The sequence below is a fragment of the Rattus rattus genome, chromosome 3, assembly GCF_011064425.1.
Source record: "Rattus rattus isolate New Zealand chromosome 3, Rrattus_CSIRO_v1, whole genome shotgun sequence".
In the NCBI taxonomy this organism is placed as follows: Eukaryota; Metazoa; Chordata; class Mammalia; order Rodentia; family Muridae; genus Rattus; species Rattus rattus.
Window position 1 is genome coordinate 149,492,226 of NC_046156.1, and position 16,644 is coordinate 149,508,869.

At 48.1% G+C, this 16,644-nt stretch overlaps 1 protein-coding gene across 1 annotated transcript in view; it reads left to right on the forward strand.

The window, feature by feature from the left end:
* The window catches only part of Ankrd33b (ankyrin repeat domain 33B), a 72,870-nt gene that overhangs the window by 34,666 nt on the left and 21,560 nt on the right, over positions 1–16,644 (forward strand). The window contains exon 2 of the mRNA XM_032898674.1: positions 7,115–7,244. Within this exon, the coding sequence (XP_032754565.1) occupies positions 7,115–7,244 (130 nt within the window). The remainder of the gene's footprint in view (positions 1–7,114; positions 7,245–16,644) is intronic.

Consider the following 16,644-nt stretch of genomic DNA (forward strand, 5'->3'; position numbering starts at 1 on the left):
GAACTCAGGACCTCTGGAAGAGTAGCCAATGCTTTTAACTGCTGAGCCATCTCTCTAGCCCTGACCTGATGTGTTTTAATTTTATTTTCTGTTAGGTTCTCATAGAACTGAGGCTGACCTTGAACCTCTGATTCTCCTACTTCTCCCTTCTGAGTACTAGAATTCGAGGAAAATAACACCATGCTTACCCGGAAGGGATTTCTCATTTTTGTGTTGAAAAAAGTTATTATTCTTGCGTATGCATACGTGTGTGTGTGTGTGTGTGTGTGTGTGTGTGTGTGTGTGTGTGGTGCATAAGTGACATGGCACATATGTGGCAGTCGGGACAACATTGTGGAGTCAGTTCTCTCCTTCCACCTGTGTGTGGGTTCTGAGGATCAAACTCAGGTCGGCGGGCTTTCATGGCAAGTGCTTTTACTCCCTGATCCATTTCTCCAACCCATGCAGGATTTCACAAGAAAACATTACCATAACAGAAAGCATTAATTATTTCGTTATATCAAAATGAAAAATTTGATGGCAAAATAGAAAGTAGGAAGGAAGGAAAGTAGGATATCTCCCCTCCTGCCACACTAATTGCTGTTGAATTGGAAATATTTTGGGTTTGTTGGGTTAAATAATAAAAGACACTGTTAGGAGAGTTGCTTTTGTTAACAGGGCCATTAGAACATTTTCTATGATGTCCATTCATGACACCCATTCTATATCTCTTGGACAGTGCTGACTTTGAATACACAAAGAACTTAGTCTGATCGATGAGGAAAAGGCCAAGACGCCAGAAGGAAATGGACAGGGATATAAATACACTGTTTATTAGAGCGGAAATGTAGACGGTTGATGAACAGCGATGATGGTCAAACTTCCTCTCAACTGAGGCATTGCAACTAAAGTCACAGTAACATGGGAGCCCCGAGTCCCTTCAGCCAAGACAGGATCTAAATCAGTTAAAGATGATTCTTTTTTAAATTCTTTTTATTCTTTGAGAATTTCAGACATGTTTACAATGTATATTATTGTACCCACCCCTGTAGTTCCTCCCACCTTCCCTGCTCTACGCCCATCCCAACTTCCTGTCCTCTTCTTTCATGTAACCCACTGAGCTGCCTCATGTGCTGGGATGTGGGGCCATCTATAGGGCATAGGCAGCCCGTGTAAGGCCCACATCCTTGGAGAAACCCGAATCTCCCCCAGCCTTCAACTGTAAGTAGCTCCTCAGCTGATGAGGAAGCTCGTGAGCAACTCTCCATTCTGGAAACGTGGACTAGAACGTAAATGTGGATCTGCTGCTCATTTGGACTAATCCTCAGGAAGATAGGGGGACTTGATTTTGCAAAGTCACCAAGGCCCCTGGGGGCGGGGGCTGGGGGAGGGGGGGGCCACCAATGAGCGAGCATCACTGCTTCCTGTCTCCTGCTGTCTCATCCAGAGTCCCCAGGTTTAGTCATCTTTTTCTCTCTTGCAGTCTTCATTTCTGACCAGATGTCTTGCTTACGCCAACAGGGTGCCGTCATCTGAAGCCTGGTTCCTGTTCTGGGAACTCTTCGTCAGGTGGTGGGCGGGACAGACCTCCTCAGTAGTAGGGAGCAGGATCGCAGTGCGGGTGGTCCCAAGAGAAGGGCTGGTCAAGTCCCAGGGACCCCAAGAGTCATATAACCGCCTGTGGAACTGGAATATTTATAGGAGGAGGGTCCTGTCGAGTGGCAACTGTAGCTACTGCCTAGGACTTCTGCCAAGGGCTGTGTGTACATTTTCAGTCTCTATTTGTTCTTAAATCCAGACATGCTGCATCTCCCAAGAGCATCAGGACCCAAGTGCAGCAAGCCTTAGGCCCCTAGGCTTTATACACTGCTAAGAGAGGAACAGAAGGGCTTTGTTTGGTGACTGTGAGCGACTCCTCAAGATCTAAGAGTCGCTTTCAGAGGTACTTTTGCTGATGTAAGAAACACCGTGTGCATGCATGTGTATGCCCGAGCGTTAATGCCTGTAATCACACAAGGGGATGTTACAATGTGTTCAGTCAAATGTTAGAGCAAGGCTTCCACCCAGTGATGTTCAGGAGGAGTTTGGGTGCTCTCGAAACGAGCTGAGAGCATTCTGTCTTGTTTGTGCAACCGTGAGCTGACAGTTGAGCCGGGAGGATGGAGAAGTTGTTGCAGTGACCAGGTCAGCAGAAAAACTGCCAATTCCAGCAGCCTGCTGATCTATCCTTCCAACAACTGCTCTGTGCTCTTTCCCCTTAAAATTCAAGAACTGAAAAAAGCTTTACCTTATATATGGATGACCTTTTTCAAAAACCCCATCAGCTGGAGAGTACAAGGCAGCCTTTATGGAGCTGATTGTGCTGTCTTGTAGATGTCAGTTTAAAACACCGATATCATTCCTTAGTGATCACGTGGGCACATGATCTAGTATTTGTTGTGGTAATGATTAATCTCAGTCAGCGGGTTCTACCCTACCTTAGATCATTCAGTTCTCAGATAAAAGACACAGAACTTTTTTTATTTATAGTAAAGCCTTAGACCTGGGCAGATATCTACCATCTAGGCTAGCATATCTCTTTCCCTACCAATAACCCTGAGATACGACTTGCCATGTTCTGTCTGCCATGTTCTTGCTCCGGCTGGCCAGTCCTCATGGCCAGTTCTCAGGATCGGTTACCCCATGGTGTCTTCTCCTCTCTCCACCCCCACTCTTCTCTCCCATGTGGTCCTTCAACCCCAAGCCTGAGAACTGAAACCCCACCAACCTCTCTTCTGCCCAGCTATAGGCTGTCAGCATCTTTATTTAGTTTCAAATTAAGGAGCAAAGTCACAAAGCATCATTTGGTGTACACAAGGATTCGCTTGTCCCTGTGACAACCAGATCTTGAAGGCCAGCATTAGAATTATAATACACAGGAAAAGACAAAGCCTCAACACGTATTCTTTTGGCAGGGCTATTAATTATGGTAAGAGGAAAGGTGCCATATGGAAAAATCATTCTTTTTCTGTACCTTTGAGTCAGTTTTGTCCTGTAGTTCAAGATGGCTTTGTGTTTGAGATCCTGCTGCCTCCGCCCCCTGAGTGCTGAGATTACAGCCATATGCCACCATGCCCAACTCATAAGTGACACTTTCATTGAAACTCTGGTTGGGCCACGGTGGGAGTACTCTGAATTTAAACTTGGCACCCTCCGTGTAGCAGAGCATGTACTGGCTGTGCTGAAAGAGGCTTACTCATCAAATCCTGCTCTCAAGAGCCCGTGTTAGCAGACCATTAACATCTCCTTGATGTGTGTGTCAGAGAAGGTAACCCTGACATACCCTTGGCTATATTAAGTGCTTTGGCCAGCTGAAGTTGCTGGGTTACCAAACCCTGTGGACTGTGTGGCTTATGAACAAGGGGAGTTTCTTTCTTGCAGTTTTGTAACCTATGGAAGTCAGAGGTCAGGGTTCTAGTGGTGCTTGGTCCTATTGAGGTCCTCTTCAGGTTTCAGATGGCCACTGTGTCTCTCTCTGTCTTTGAATGCTGGGAAGGGATCTGGAAAGTTATCTGAGGTCTCTATTCTGTAGGCACCAATCTCATTCATGGTAGTTTCAGCCTCATGATATGTCACCTCTCAAAGGTCCCACCTTCTAATGACAGCACTCAGTGGGTCAGGAGTCCAAGGGTGACTTGCAGGAGTACACAGAAATCTGTCTATAGCAGCAGGTCCTCCCAGTAAAGCCTCTGGGGACAAAAAGGTGACTTCTTGCCTTGGATCTCATGTTTGTGTTTAGTGTCATGTACTTAATTAATACATGGTGGGGTGTGTGTGTGTGTGTGTGTGTGTGTGTGTGTGTGTGTGTGTGTGTGTATTAGGATGTCATGCCTGGATGTTTCACTTGTGCATTTCCAGTGAACAGCATAGAATTCCCACTCTCTTCTATTTCTGACCTAATCTATCAGGCCTCGGTTTTGTAATTCCTCAGACACACGAGAGAGTATCACTCAGTCCCCAAAAGGAGTCTTCTTGGGACTCACAGGTCTGCAGGGCTTAGCATAGACTTGATGGTGACTAGAATCCTGGTGGTCCAGTGGAGGAACAAGTATATGAACAAGTGAAAGACCTTTCTTTGTAACTGCCACAAAGCCCACATTGAATTCACATTAGCCATTGCTTCCATAAGCAGCAGCAACAACGAATCCTAGAAACAACTAAAGTGGAAAGTCCAGATCCACCACAACTGGTCAGCGGGGCTGGATGCACAGCTTGGGCTCTGTGTCTTCACCTTTCTTGGTGGAAGCTGCCTCCTCAGGCTTCAGCAACAGCCTTTCCCCTCCACAGCTCACAATGGCTGGTTAGACCCTGGCTCTCCTAATGCCACCACTAGCCCAAGCCAAAAGCAGTCTTCATGCAGCATCTTCTCAACCTCTCCTGTTTCTCACTGGGCCTGTTAGGTCACATGACTTTTCTGGAACTAATCACTGCATCTGTGCGAGGTGATTAGCTTAGAAGCCAGAGATCGGGAACAGCTTACTCCTATGGAAATGCATAGGGGTGGCCAGGTACATTAATTCCCTGGAGAATAAGTGTGCTAAGTAGACTTGAAAGGACAAGTTCTGGAGGCTGCAAGCATCCCTACTAAAACTCTTGTCCAAATTTTTCCTGTGACGAAGTGATCAAAGCCACTCAGAGGTGGACATTCTCCTACATCATGGTGGTCACTACCACAGCCCTAGAAGAGAGCGATTACTGAGGTACACCTCGTCTTTCCCGGTTTAATTTTGGCCTTATATTAGCTTCAAGCAACAGGGAGATATTGTCCTGCAGTTTGGGGGCACAGCACTCTGGGTGATAGCACACTCTGGGAGGGAGAGCACTCTGGGAGGGAGAGCACTCTGGGAGGGAGAGCACTCTGGGAGGGAGAGCATTCTGAGAGGAAGAGCATTCTGGATGACTGAGTACTCTGATACTCTGTAGGTTGAAGCTCTACTCTTTGAGTCCTTCCTGTCTCTTCCAGTCCTCGTGGCTCCGAGGAGTCCACGGTGTTCTTGGTTGGAAGACCCATCACTCCAGTTTGCCTGTGTTTTCATATGATCCTCTCCCCGCTGTCTCCTTCCTCTGCCTATAAGGCCATCTACCACAGTGGATTTGACTTAATCCTGACTAGACACATCTACAAAGGCCTTGTCTGCCTCTCTGGCACATTATGAGGAACTCATTGTTGGGTTTTAACATTTTCTCCTCCTCTTTCCCCTCCTCCTCTGGCTCCGATAAGTGTGCTAAAAAACAAAAACTACTCAGCCATCTCTCTGGCCCCTGGACCACATTTTCTCGTCCATTCGTGGGTTGATGCATACGTGAACTAGGTACTTGTCTTGGTTACTGTGACTAACACTGAATGGCAGGACATGCAGATACTTTTGTCATGTACTGTCTTTGAATCCTTTGGGCATGTCTCAGTACAGCTGGGTCAGATGCTATTTCAGCTTTTAGTTTTTGTGAGGAACTTCTGCACCACGTTCATAGTGGCTGTACTAGTTTACATCCCCACTGGCAATGGAGAAGGTTGTTACTATTGTGTATTCTTTTGTTGCTGTTTTTCTGTTTGTTTTTGTTTTTCAAGACGGCTTCTTTGTGTAACCCTGGATGTCCTGGAACTTGCCTGTAGACCAGGCTTGTCTACAATGTCAGAGATCCACCTCCAGCTGCCTCTGGAGGGCTGGGATTATACATATGCGCTATGACCATCCACCTTGTATGCATGTGATAATTGGGCAGGTATTTGATTAGTTAGTAATCTCCAAAATCGGCCATCCCCCTGCGTGGACCTCTCCCTGCTGTCACAGAGCACCCTCCTCTCAGGTGCAGTGTGCTCTGGTCTGCATAGCTACGTTGTAAAATACCTGCTCTTCCCAGAGCATCCCCCTTCTATGATGGTGGACAAACCCACTCAGTTTCTTAGGGTGCGACTTTGGGGTCTTCTCCGTTTTTCTGTTCTTCTCACGTACCCCAGGTCCATCCTAATAGAAAAGCATCTTCCTGAGATGATACCAGAATCCACACATATCTGCTATCCAAGGCTCCACTGGGCCACTGTCACCCGATCAGCTTCCACAGCACATGCCTCTCTGATCTCCTGGAGCCCAGTTCTGCCCCGCAGACAGAATTAATGCAGAATATTGATCACCAACTGTTCAAAGTGCTCTGGGGTTCGTCGCGGCTTCTGTGGGCTTGGGTACCGCTCCACTCTCTCAGGTCACTCTGCCCCAGTTTGAGAATTCTGGGAATCCCCTGACAGACAAGCCCAGGTCTGGCTTTGCTTCTGCTGGCTTTTTCTGCCTGAGCTGTTTCCCGTCCTTGCTCCCCTGGCTTGTGTTTTCTTGCCTCTTTAGAATCAGGGTCCAAACATTCCTTTTGAGTTGGCTCTAACCCTGTCTGCTGTCATTCACTCACATCCTGTCTTGGCCCACACTGCTGAATACTAGACATGATACTGGCAGTGTGTGTGTGTGTGTGTGTGTGTGTGTGTGTGTGTGCATGCATGTATGTGCACACTTGCTTTCTCTCCCATCAGGAGGAAACAGCCCTGAGACATCTAATCATTCTTTGATGTCCTTACACGTTGTACCTCATGGGATGGACTCTGATTATCAGCAGATAAATACTTGATTGGCTTAAGAATTGAAAAGGTTGAAGCTGGGGACCTGGGGTCCCCTGTCTTAGGGTTTTACTGCTAAGAACAGACACCATGACCAAGGCAACTCTTATAAGGACAACATTAAGTGGGGCTGGCTTACAGGTTCAGAGGTTCAGTCCATTATCACCAAGGTGGGAACATGGCAGCATCCAGGCAGGCATGGTGCAGGAGGAGCTAAGAGTTCTGCATCTTCATCTGAAGGCTGCTGGTGGAAGACTGGCTTCCAGGGTACGATGGAGTTCTTAAAGCCCACACCCACGGTGACAAACCTACTCCAACAGGACCACACCTTCTAATAGTGCCACTCCCTGGGCTGTGCATTTACAAACCATCATAGTCCCTGTTGCCTCTGGTTTAGCCTCCTGGAAGACAGATGTCCCCTCAGGGCCCCCAGAGCTCACTGATGACGCTTTGGGTGTGTGCCTCTGACCCACTTCCCTTCTTCATTTCCAGACTGGCCTTATTATTGCGTGCTACCATGGCTTTGTGGATACCGTGGTGGCCTTAGCAGAGTGTCCCCACATCGACGTCAACTGGCAGGACAGCGAAGGGAACACAGCCCTGATCACTGCTGCACAAGCAGGTAAGAGCTGGCATTCATTCTCCCTCTGGGGCACTGCTGCTGGACAGTGACTTCTGAATGCATCCTACAGAGATGGGCCAGGAGGGGACTGACTGGCATGCAGGAGAGAGTTCACATTTCTCTCTGTGCTCTTGGAGCAGCACGTTTACCCATTCGGTCAGGAATCACTGCCACCAGCCAGTGTCTTCTCGTAGAGCTGCCTCAGGAAGGCAGGCTTGCCTGCCTCTCAGAACACTGACATCCCCTGAGACTGGGCGGCATGGTACTGGTGGGCCGGAGCCACAGTCACAAGCCATACTGACAGTTATGTAATTAGATCCACTGAGAAGGTGACCTTGCTTTTTACCTATAAAGAAATGCTGGGGACAGCTCTCTGTGAGCTTCAGAGAATTCATGTAACCGAGCGAGACTAAATTAGTAAGAGCCCTGTGAAAGTGGATCCAAGTACAGGTCAAGTCACCTCTGGAGGTGAATATATACTCTGCCATTACCAAGTGCATATGGGTGCCCAGGGGTTGGCAGTCCATTCAGAGTGCTGGGATGTAGCTCAGTCCATAGAGTGCTCACCTAGGATGCTTAATGCCCTGGGTTCACTGTGCAAGAGGCGTGGTCTCTGCTCACCCGTGACGTCAGCACTCAGGAGGTGGATTGCATGCAGCAGAGCCAGAAGCTCAAATCATAAGACCACCCAACCGGAGTTAGAGGCCAGCAAACAAAGAAACATTGTAATGAGTCGGTTTAACATAAATGCTGACACTTTTTTCAAACAGTTTTAAATAACTGATCCTTCCCTTATACATCAGTCAGCCCTTTGTATCCTGAGACTCCCCATCTGCAGATTCAACATGGATTAAAAAAAATACGCCGTTGTAATCGGATATGGAAGAGGAGCCGTAGACAGCTCAGTGGTGAGGCCCCAGATTTGATCTTGAGTGAAACAAATATCAACAGCAGGCACTCAAAGGACGAGTGTGTCAGCACTAAAGCATATGCATTTTCCCTCACCAGTATTTGCTTAAAATACAGCATAATACATATTATATCTACCCTGCATTCGTTACTGTACATAATCTAGAGATCGTCTAAGCACAAAATACGATGTGTGTAGGTTATATGCCAATACTACACCATTTTAAAAAATTAAAAATCATTTTACTTTATGGATGTTTTGCCTGCTTCTATATCTGTGCACCACACACACGCCATTCCCAGGGAGGCTAGAAGAGGATGTTGGATCCCTTGGAGCTGCAGTGACCTGATGGTGGTGAGCCACCATGTGATGCTGTTAACAATCCCTGGTTCTTAGTAAGAGCAGTACGTGCCCTTAACCTCTGAAACATCTCTCTAGCCCCACTGTATCATTTTATATAAGATACTTGAGAACCTCAGGGTTCTGGTACCTACAAGGGAACCTGTACCCAAAGATACCAAGGATGACAGTGTAGTTCACCAGTCAGGTTCTTGTGCGTAACTTGTACGGCTGCCCATGGCTGTGTCAGGGAGAAGAGGCCTTTGTGTCCTGAAGGACTGTGGACAGCTTGTGTGGTGTCTTGCTTAGGGTTTCTATTGCTGCAATGAAACACCATGACCAAAACAAATTGGGGGGAGGAAAAGGTTTATTTGGCTTACATTTCCACATCATTGAAGCAAGTCAGGACAGGAACTCAAACAGGGCAGGAACCTGAAGGTAGGATCTGATGCAGAGGCCATGGAAGGATGCTGCTTACTGGCTTGCTCCTCATGGCTTGCTTGGTCTGCTTTCTTATAGAACCCAGGACCACCAGCCCAGGGATGGTACCACCCACAATGGGCTGGGCTCTCCCCACATCAATCAATAGTTAAGAAAATGCCCCCGGACTTGCCTGCCGCTGATCTCATGGGAACATTTTCTTAATTGGGATGACCTTCTCTCAGATGACTTTAGCTATGTAGTTGATTTAAGACTCTCCCACTCAGGTGGGAACTGGGCGCAAGTGCACGAAGCTGTAGAAAGTGCACGAGTGTGGTGGGTGATACTGGTAGAAGTGTCTGCAGCTGCCCCAAACAGAAGAGACCTCTACTCTCCCTCTGGCTTACTAGGCTCCATGTCAAGGGCACTCTGGGTAGATCTCATCAGGTGACACAGGGGAGGAGAAACACCAGCATCTATGTCCTCTTCCTTAGCAAGAGGTAGTCTTTGCACCCCACAGGCCAGTCCCGATGTTCTTGCTGGAGAGTTTCCCTAAGTCACTGTGTCAGCACACGCCCCTTCCCTCCTCCAGTTCTAGAGTGGGGATTTCATCTCTGTTGTAGGATCCCAGATTTTGGAAGCCCAGATCTCAGCCACCAGCAGTGGGTATATGACAGCATCTCTGCCATAGTTTAATTTCTGTTGCTGTGATAAATGCCCCCTAAAAGGGGCAGCTTAGGTGAGAAAGACTTTGCTTTAATTCATAGTTCCAGGTTACGTCCATCATATTGAGGAAGTCAAGGACACAAGAACTTAAAATAGTCCATAATGGCCACAGTCAAGAGCAGATAGAACGATGCCTGCTTGTATGCTGCTCGGTTCTGTTTTTCTCCCCTTATTCAACCTGGGACCCTCATTCAGGGAATAGCACCAGCTGCAGTGGACTGGGTCTTCCTATGTCAATTAACAAAATCAAAACATCCCCCACAGACTTGCCCCCAGGTCAGCCTGATCAAGACAATCCCTCATTGCAACTTCTTCCCTGGGGAAGTTACAGATTGTGTCAAGGTGATGATTAAACTTTCCGACATCTATCCATCACAGCAGTGGTAGGTGTTTGGTGACCACAACCATTATATAGGATATCCTGTAGTCCCAGCGCTGTCAGGGATCAAGGGCCCAAGAATTGATGGCCCATCCTGTCTTGAGTCTTTTTCCAGCTCACAGGACACAGAAACAGACACAGGACCCAGTGCTCCTGGCTCAGGCATTGGGGGAGGGTGCCCTGATGTATGCAATAGGAACATTTCATCTGCCTAGGGCTCAGAACACCAAGGACAGAGAACTCAGAGCCATGTTTCTTAGCTAATGTGTCTCAAAGCCTGGGCCTTGGATGGAGCTGTAGGGATGGTGTATGCTGTGTGGTATTAGTCAATATCTAGATGAGGAGAGTTCGATGATGGAGATAGGGGCTGGGCCAGTGTCCTGCAGGGTTTCCAAGTGACATGATGTAGGGAGGGTGGACAGAAGAAGGGCTGAGAGCTGTGTGTCAGGAAGATAGTTGTCAGTGGTGCTGCTGTCATAGGTGCTGACATAGGAGTCTAGGCTGCTGAGTGTCTGGTCAGGGAACAGTACTGACTGTGAAAAGTTGAAAATTAAGAAGCAGGGAGTTGCAGAATCATTGCTTCTATTCTAAATGATGGGAGACATCAGTGAGGAGGTCCCAGTGGCTAATGAAAGGCACAGAACCAGAAACATGGAATTAGCAAAAGTGAGGGCCATGAACACCGGCAAGATCATGATCAGTGGGAGAATGCAGAGGAGAGATCTCTTTTCTGATTGATTTGCTCATTAGCGTTTGATGCTGTAGGGTGCTGTCTGAATGCTTGCCTATTTGAAATGCTTCTGAACAACAACTTGACTGAGTATAATAAATAATAACTGGGTGCCTTACCCGCCCATCCTCCTCCCCTTTGCTTTCCCCTCCCTCACTGCCCCTCCTTCACCCTCTCCCTTCTTTCTGCTTTCTTCCCTCCCTGGTATTGGGGGGAGTTATTGGAGTCCCACCTGCTTTTTGCATTTTTAAAATATTTTTCAAAGATTTATTTATTTTTATTTATAAGAACACACTGTAGCTGTCTTCAGACATACCAGAAGAAGGCATCAGATCCCATTACAGATGGTTGTGAGCCACCATGTGGTTGCTGGGAATTGAACTCAGAACCTCTGGAAGATCAGTCAGTGCTCTTAAGCACTGAGCCATCTCTCCAGCCCCTGCATTTTGTTGGTACCTGAAAATGTCATCTATATTTCATGCTTGACAGTGGAAACAAAGACAGTTCCCAGCACCTATGTGCCATTTGTAACTTAATAATTGTTCATCTGGCGCCTCTTCTGGCCTTTGTAGGCAACACACACACACACACACACACACACACACACACACACACAGAGTCAAAACACACATAAAATGAAAGTGATAAATCAGTCTTCTTTAAAAACCCACAGAAGCTAGCTGTCACATCTCCGCTCCTCTGTGCTTGTTTGGGCTCCTCTCCAGTGTGCGTTTCCTTCGGGAAACAATTTTCAGTTGCTCCTAGAATTCCCATCTGCCTGTTTTGTTCTCAGCCTCCCAGCATCGATTCTCACTCATGGGGTGGAGCAGCCCTGTCTTCCGAGCTGGAAAATGCCTCACGTACCCGAATCCTTCACTATTAAGCCCTCCCCCACAGCTTTGAGTAGAGCTCTGTGCTGGGCAATGAGTTCTCCCCAAAGCTTTATTGTGAGAAATCCACAAGAGTTCAAAGAAAAGTAGCGAGGACCAGGTGGCAACTGGTGACTTCACCTGTTCGCTTGTGTGTGTGCTGGCTGCTCAGATTAATTATTCTTCTCACCACTGTCACAGAGTACTTGACTAAAACAATTTAAGGAACAGAGGGTTTATTTGGTCTGTGGGGTCTGGGGATACAGTCCATCCTGGAGGTGAGGGCAGAGACTTGAAGCACCCCAGTCAGGAAGCACAGAGCCATGAACACTGATGTTCAGCTCACTCTTTGTTCAGTTGGGGTCTGAATGGTATGAGGCTGCCCACATACTGGTGGGTCTTTTCTTTCCAGTTAAATTCTCTGGAAGCAACCATACAACATAGCCGGGGGTTTGTATAGTTTTAGATTTTTCAAAACTGACTTTAATAAGAGTTCTTCAATGCTTTAACCTACCTTCTAGCCCACCACCTACCAGAGGTGACGGAAAGGAAAGGTTAATAGAACAATGGGGGAAGTGGACCTGTTTAGAAATAGTTCTTTTGGGCGATTTTGATTTTTCCTTGTCAGGATATCAGCAGTTCAGTTTACACAAATAGGCAGCAGTAGCTCGATCCACTTGCAAACACCATTCCCAAATCAGCAACAGCAGTTTGATCCAAAAGAAACCACAAGGCTCTGCCAATCAGCCCAAGTCCTCAGAATACCATGAGAAGTTCTTTGGTGCATTTCTCTCTATGATGTCACAACATATGATGATCAGTGAAGAGGGCAAGGCCAACCCATGCCACAGCGTCATCAGCAAAGAACAGCATTAGCAAAACCTAAGGAAAACCAGCAAAGAGCAAGGCAAGCCAATACCACAGCATCGTCCACTGTCTGCTGGGTTATACTTCCAAACATCAGGTGTCATCGCAAGCATCCACTCCAGCAAAATATCACATGCCCTTTCTGTAGGCAGCTTCCAGAAAAACACCATGTGTCTGCTTCAGCAAAACATCCTCTCATAAGACAGTTTCCAAAAAAGACATGGCACAACTGAGTCACCAAAGAAACCAGAAATTTCCACGTCAGGTGTGTCTCCTGTTAATCTAAGTTCTGTAAAGGTGACAGCAGAGATTAGCTGTCATACCATCTGAAGGTCAATCACCCACCCCTCGGCCCCTGCACACTACAGCTACATCTCCAAGATGGGCACATAACAACCTGTCAGTGCTGTACACAGGAAATATATCATAGACACAGATTATGTAGCCTCAAACTGAGATGAAAAGTCCTCACTGTTCCCACCACATCCTTATAGGTGAGGGCTCTGCAAGAGCTATATCCCTAATAGTTTGGCTGCTCTTTAAACCACGTGACATCAGTGAGGTGTCACACCCCATCTGCTTGAGGTCCTGAAGGAGACCTGTGGTGGCCAGAGGAATGTCCAGATTCTTCTGCTGCAGCTGTGCACACCCTTAGGTCCTGGGGACATTGCTGAGGTTCTGTCACGCAGTCCTCTGTGTTTTGAGTTCCACTGTCTTCCTGCCCACACGGGGATTGCTTCTCTTTATATAGGGATATCTTTTTCCTATAGTTGGTCTAGTTTCCTGGTGACCTGGATCCTGAGCCGGAGACTCTGGAGCTGTGCTCTGGGTCCAGGGTCAGTGGATGTTATGGGACTTTCTCAGTGGCCTGGGGCTGTATTCTTTCTTCTTTTGCTCCCCCAATGCCCCAACTCTATGGTGTGGAGTTCGTGAGGGCTAAAGTTGAGCCGACACTTTGCCTGGGGTGGTTGGTGTCTGCTGGCCCAGGGAACTGGGGGCTCGCTTCAGACAGCCCTGGGTTTATTTGTCAGTGAGCTAGAGTGGCTGCCATGCACTAAAGGGTTGTGGGGTGGCATGGTCACATCCACTGACCCTGCCTGGGTCGAGCAGTTGGAGGGTGGTGAACTTGGCTGTACAAGGCCCCAACACAAGGCCTGGTTGCTTTTCTTGTGTGCTGCTTGTGTTAAGTGTGGTACCCAGTGTTTGGAAAGAACTGCAAGCAAACAAGGGGTGAATAGGAGCAAAGACTTTCTCCTCTCCCAGCTTCCCCTTCCCAGGAGTGCCCAACCTTCTGACATTGCTACAGGAATCTGTTGTCTACAGGGTTCACATTCACGCTTGAGACTGGATGTGTGCAAGGCAGGTAGCTAAGAACAAACAGACCAAAATACTGCATGGAAATGGCCACTCCATAATTAGAGGGGAAGGTTTTTATTATAGGTAAAATAGAGAATAAGGCACGGGGTGGGAGTGGGGGGCAGCATCGCCATGGCTTAATTTCAGGGACTAAGAGGATCAGAGAGAAGGGAGCTGGGAGAGAGCAGACTGGCAATTGCGAGGGCAATGGGAGCAGAGAGGACAGCAAAAGTGAGGGAGAGAGTCCTACCAGGTATAAGGGGGTGTGCTGCGGAGGGGGGAGGGCAGGTCAGCTGGAACAGCCTGGGAGCTAGCATTAGCATGGGGCTCTGATCTGTTGGAGTTAATAGAGAACTAGGTGCCCTCTCCTGAGGCTTCTCCTGGCAAACAAACCCACTCTACACAGTTTCTGAGGAGCGCTGAGTGTTTACCTGGTGGGAGGGCAGCCTCAGCTGAGTCTACATTGTCACCGGAGGGGACCTGGCACTAATTGATTCAGTTACCAACAAAAAACCCAAGAAAAACCAGAAACAAACTAACCAAACACCAAGAAAACAAACAAAACCACACAAAGCAACGAGGAAACCCTCATAAGGTTTTCAGTACAGCTACAGTTTTGGGTTGGGCCGCATTGGCAGCTGTTCTTGGCCACATATGGCCGGTGGTTGGTGGTTTGTTACACAGCCCTGCAGAGGCAACCATAATTAGTGCCTGATGTCTGCATAAGGGTTTCTTGGATTAAAAGAGAAAATCTATTTTCTGTTCTTAACCTTTTGTTCTAACGTTGTTTTTCCTCGTCCCCTGGCTTCTGTTAATGCCCCCTGTTTGCCACTTTGCCCAGCCACCCTGTGTTTGGCTGGGTTGTTTGTGCCCCCCTCACCCCTGCCCACAGCCAGCAGCCCAGGCTTCAACCTGATTCTGCCTGCCCAGGCTTCTGCTTCTGCAGATTGCTTAGGATGCAGTAGGGAGGAGGTGTGCACAGCTGTTAAAACATAAATTGAGAAGCTTTTCCTTGGTGCTTGGGAGCAATCCTAGGGCCTCTCTTATGTACTTACCACACAAGCCCTCTACTTCTGGCACCCCCAGCACCCCCCTTTTTGTCTTAATGGTCTCAGCCTGATGAAGGTCTTTTCCTACTTTGTTTGGAAATGCCAGAGGCAACCTTAGGGAGTTGCATTCACAGCCTGGCTCCTGCATCTGTAGAACCTGTCCTGTCTAATCCACCCACAGAGCTGCTTAAAGCACTGAGCGCCCGTCCTTATGCTAGGACTTTGTGTTCTAACAGTCTGGGCCTGTCACCAAGTGTCGGAAGCTAGTGTGCCGATTAGGAGACCCACTGTGAGGACCTGGGTCTCAGGTTCTCCACGCAGATGTCATGGGAGAGCCTCTCAGGAGCAGTAGCACCGCTGACCTGCATGAGGTGCCTTTAGAGGGGCACAAAGGCACTGTGAGTTCACGTGTTAAACAGGAGAGGGACGTTGTTGGTTTTCCAGGGAGGCCACAGACCTCTTCTCAGCTTGATTTCTTAATTTCGACCATTGTCTAGAAATTGCTGCTTGCAGTAAAGTCACTACAGTTTGTGTGTGAAAGTCTTCCCTCCTTTAAGGCTGTTTTACTAATCTGCACTCAGCAGGTCCCCAAGTAACCATGGTAACCATGCCACCCAATGTCAGGCTTTACACTACCATTCTTTATTCTCTGTCCTTTGTAATCTCAAAGCCTGTTCCCAGTGACAGGTCTTCTCCAGCAAGGCCACACCTCCTCCAGCAAGGCCACGCCTCCTCCAGCAAGGCCACGCCTCCCAATCCTTCCCAAACAGGTCTACTAACTGGAGTCTGGCATTCAAATACATGAGCCAATGGAAGCGGCTGTTCTCATTCGAACTATCATAAATGGCTAGGATAATGCTGTTGGGGTTGTGGTTTTAATCTTTTTTCCCCCTTGACCTGGCTAGAAGCTCTTATTGTGAGACTCTTGCGACTCTGCCTGGCCCTCATAGCCTCTGGGCTCTCTTCTGTCTCCCACCTAGATGTCCAGTGTGGAGCTGGTGCAGTGGCTAGTTTTAATTGTCAACTTTACACAGTCTCCAATCACCTGAGATGAGAGTCTCAATGAAGGATTATCTAGATTAGCCTGACTTTGAGCATGTCTGGGGCGGGGGTACACTGATACAGGAAGACCCTGTCCACTGTGGGTGGCACCATTACTCCCCAACCCCCAGCCCTGAGTCCAGCTTCCTGGTATAGAGAAGGTGAGTTGAGTAACCAGTGTGTATCCATTCTCTCTTCTTGACTGTGAATGTGGTGTGACTAGCTGGTTTAACTCCTGCCTCATGGGCAGTCCTAACACTCAGTGAGGGACTGTGACCCAGAATTCTAAGCTGAATAAACCCTTTCTCCTCTAAATTAACTTTTCCCAGGGCATTTTATTACAGCAAAAGAAATGGAACTAAAACAGGTTAGGGTCATGGCTGCTGTGAACTCCCTGATGTGGGGACCCACTGTGAGGGCAGCAGATGCTGGGAACCAAACTTAGGTTCTCTGGAAGAGAGGAGAGTGCTCTTAACAGTGAGCCATCGCTCCCTCCCTTTCCCCTCCCATCCCCTCCCCCTTCCCTTCTCCTCCCCTGCAGCTCCTCATCCCCATCCCCTGTACCCCTTTCCCCCTCCCGCTCTCAGCCCTTTAAGAGGTGGAGACTGAGGAGTGGCCAGGCCACCAAGCCATTCCACAGCCCTTTGGCTCTTCTTTTGAGGCAGGGCCCTAACACTCTCCTGTGAAGACTTCCTGGGCAACCACGATTACCAG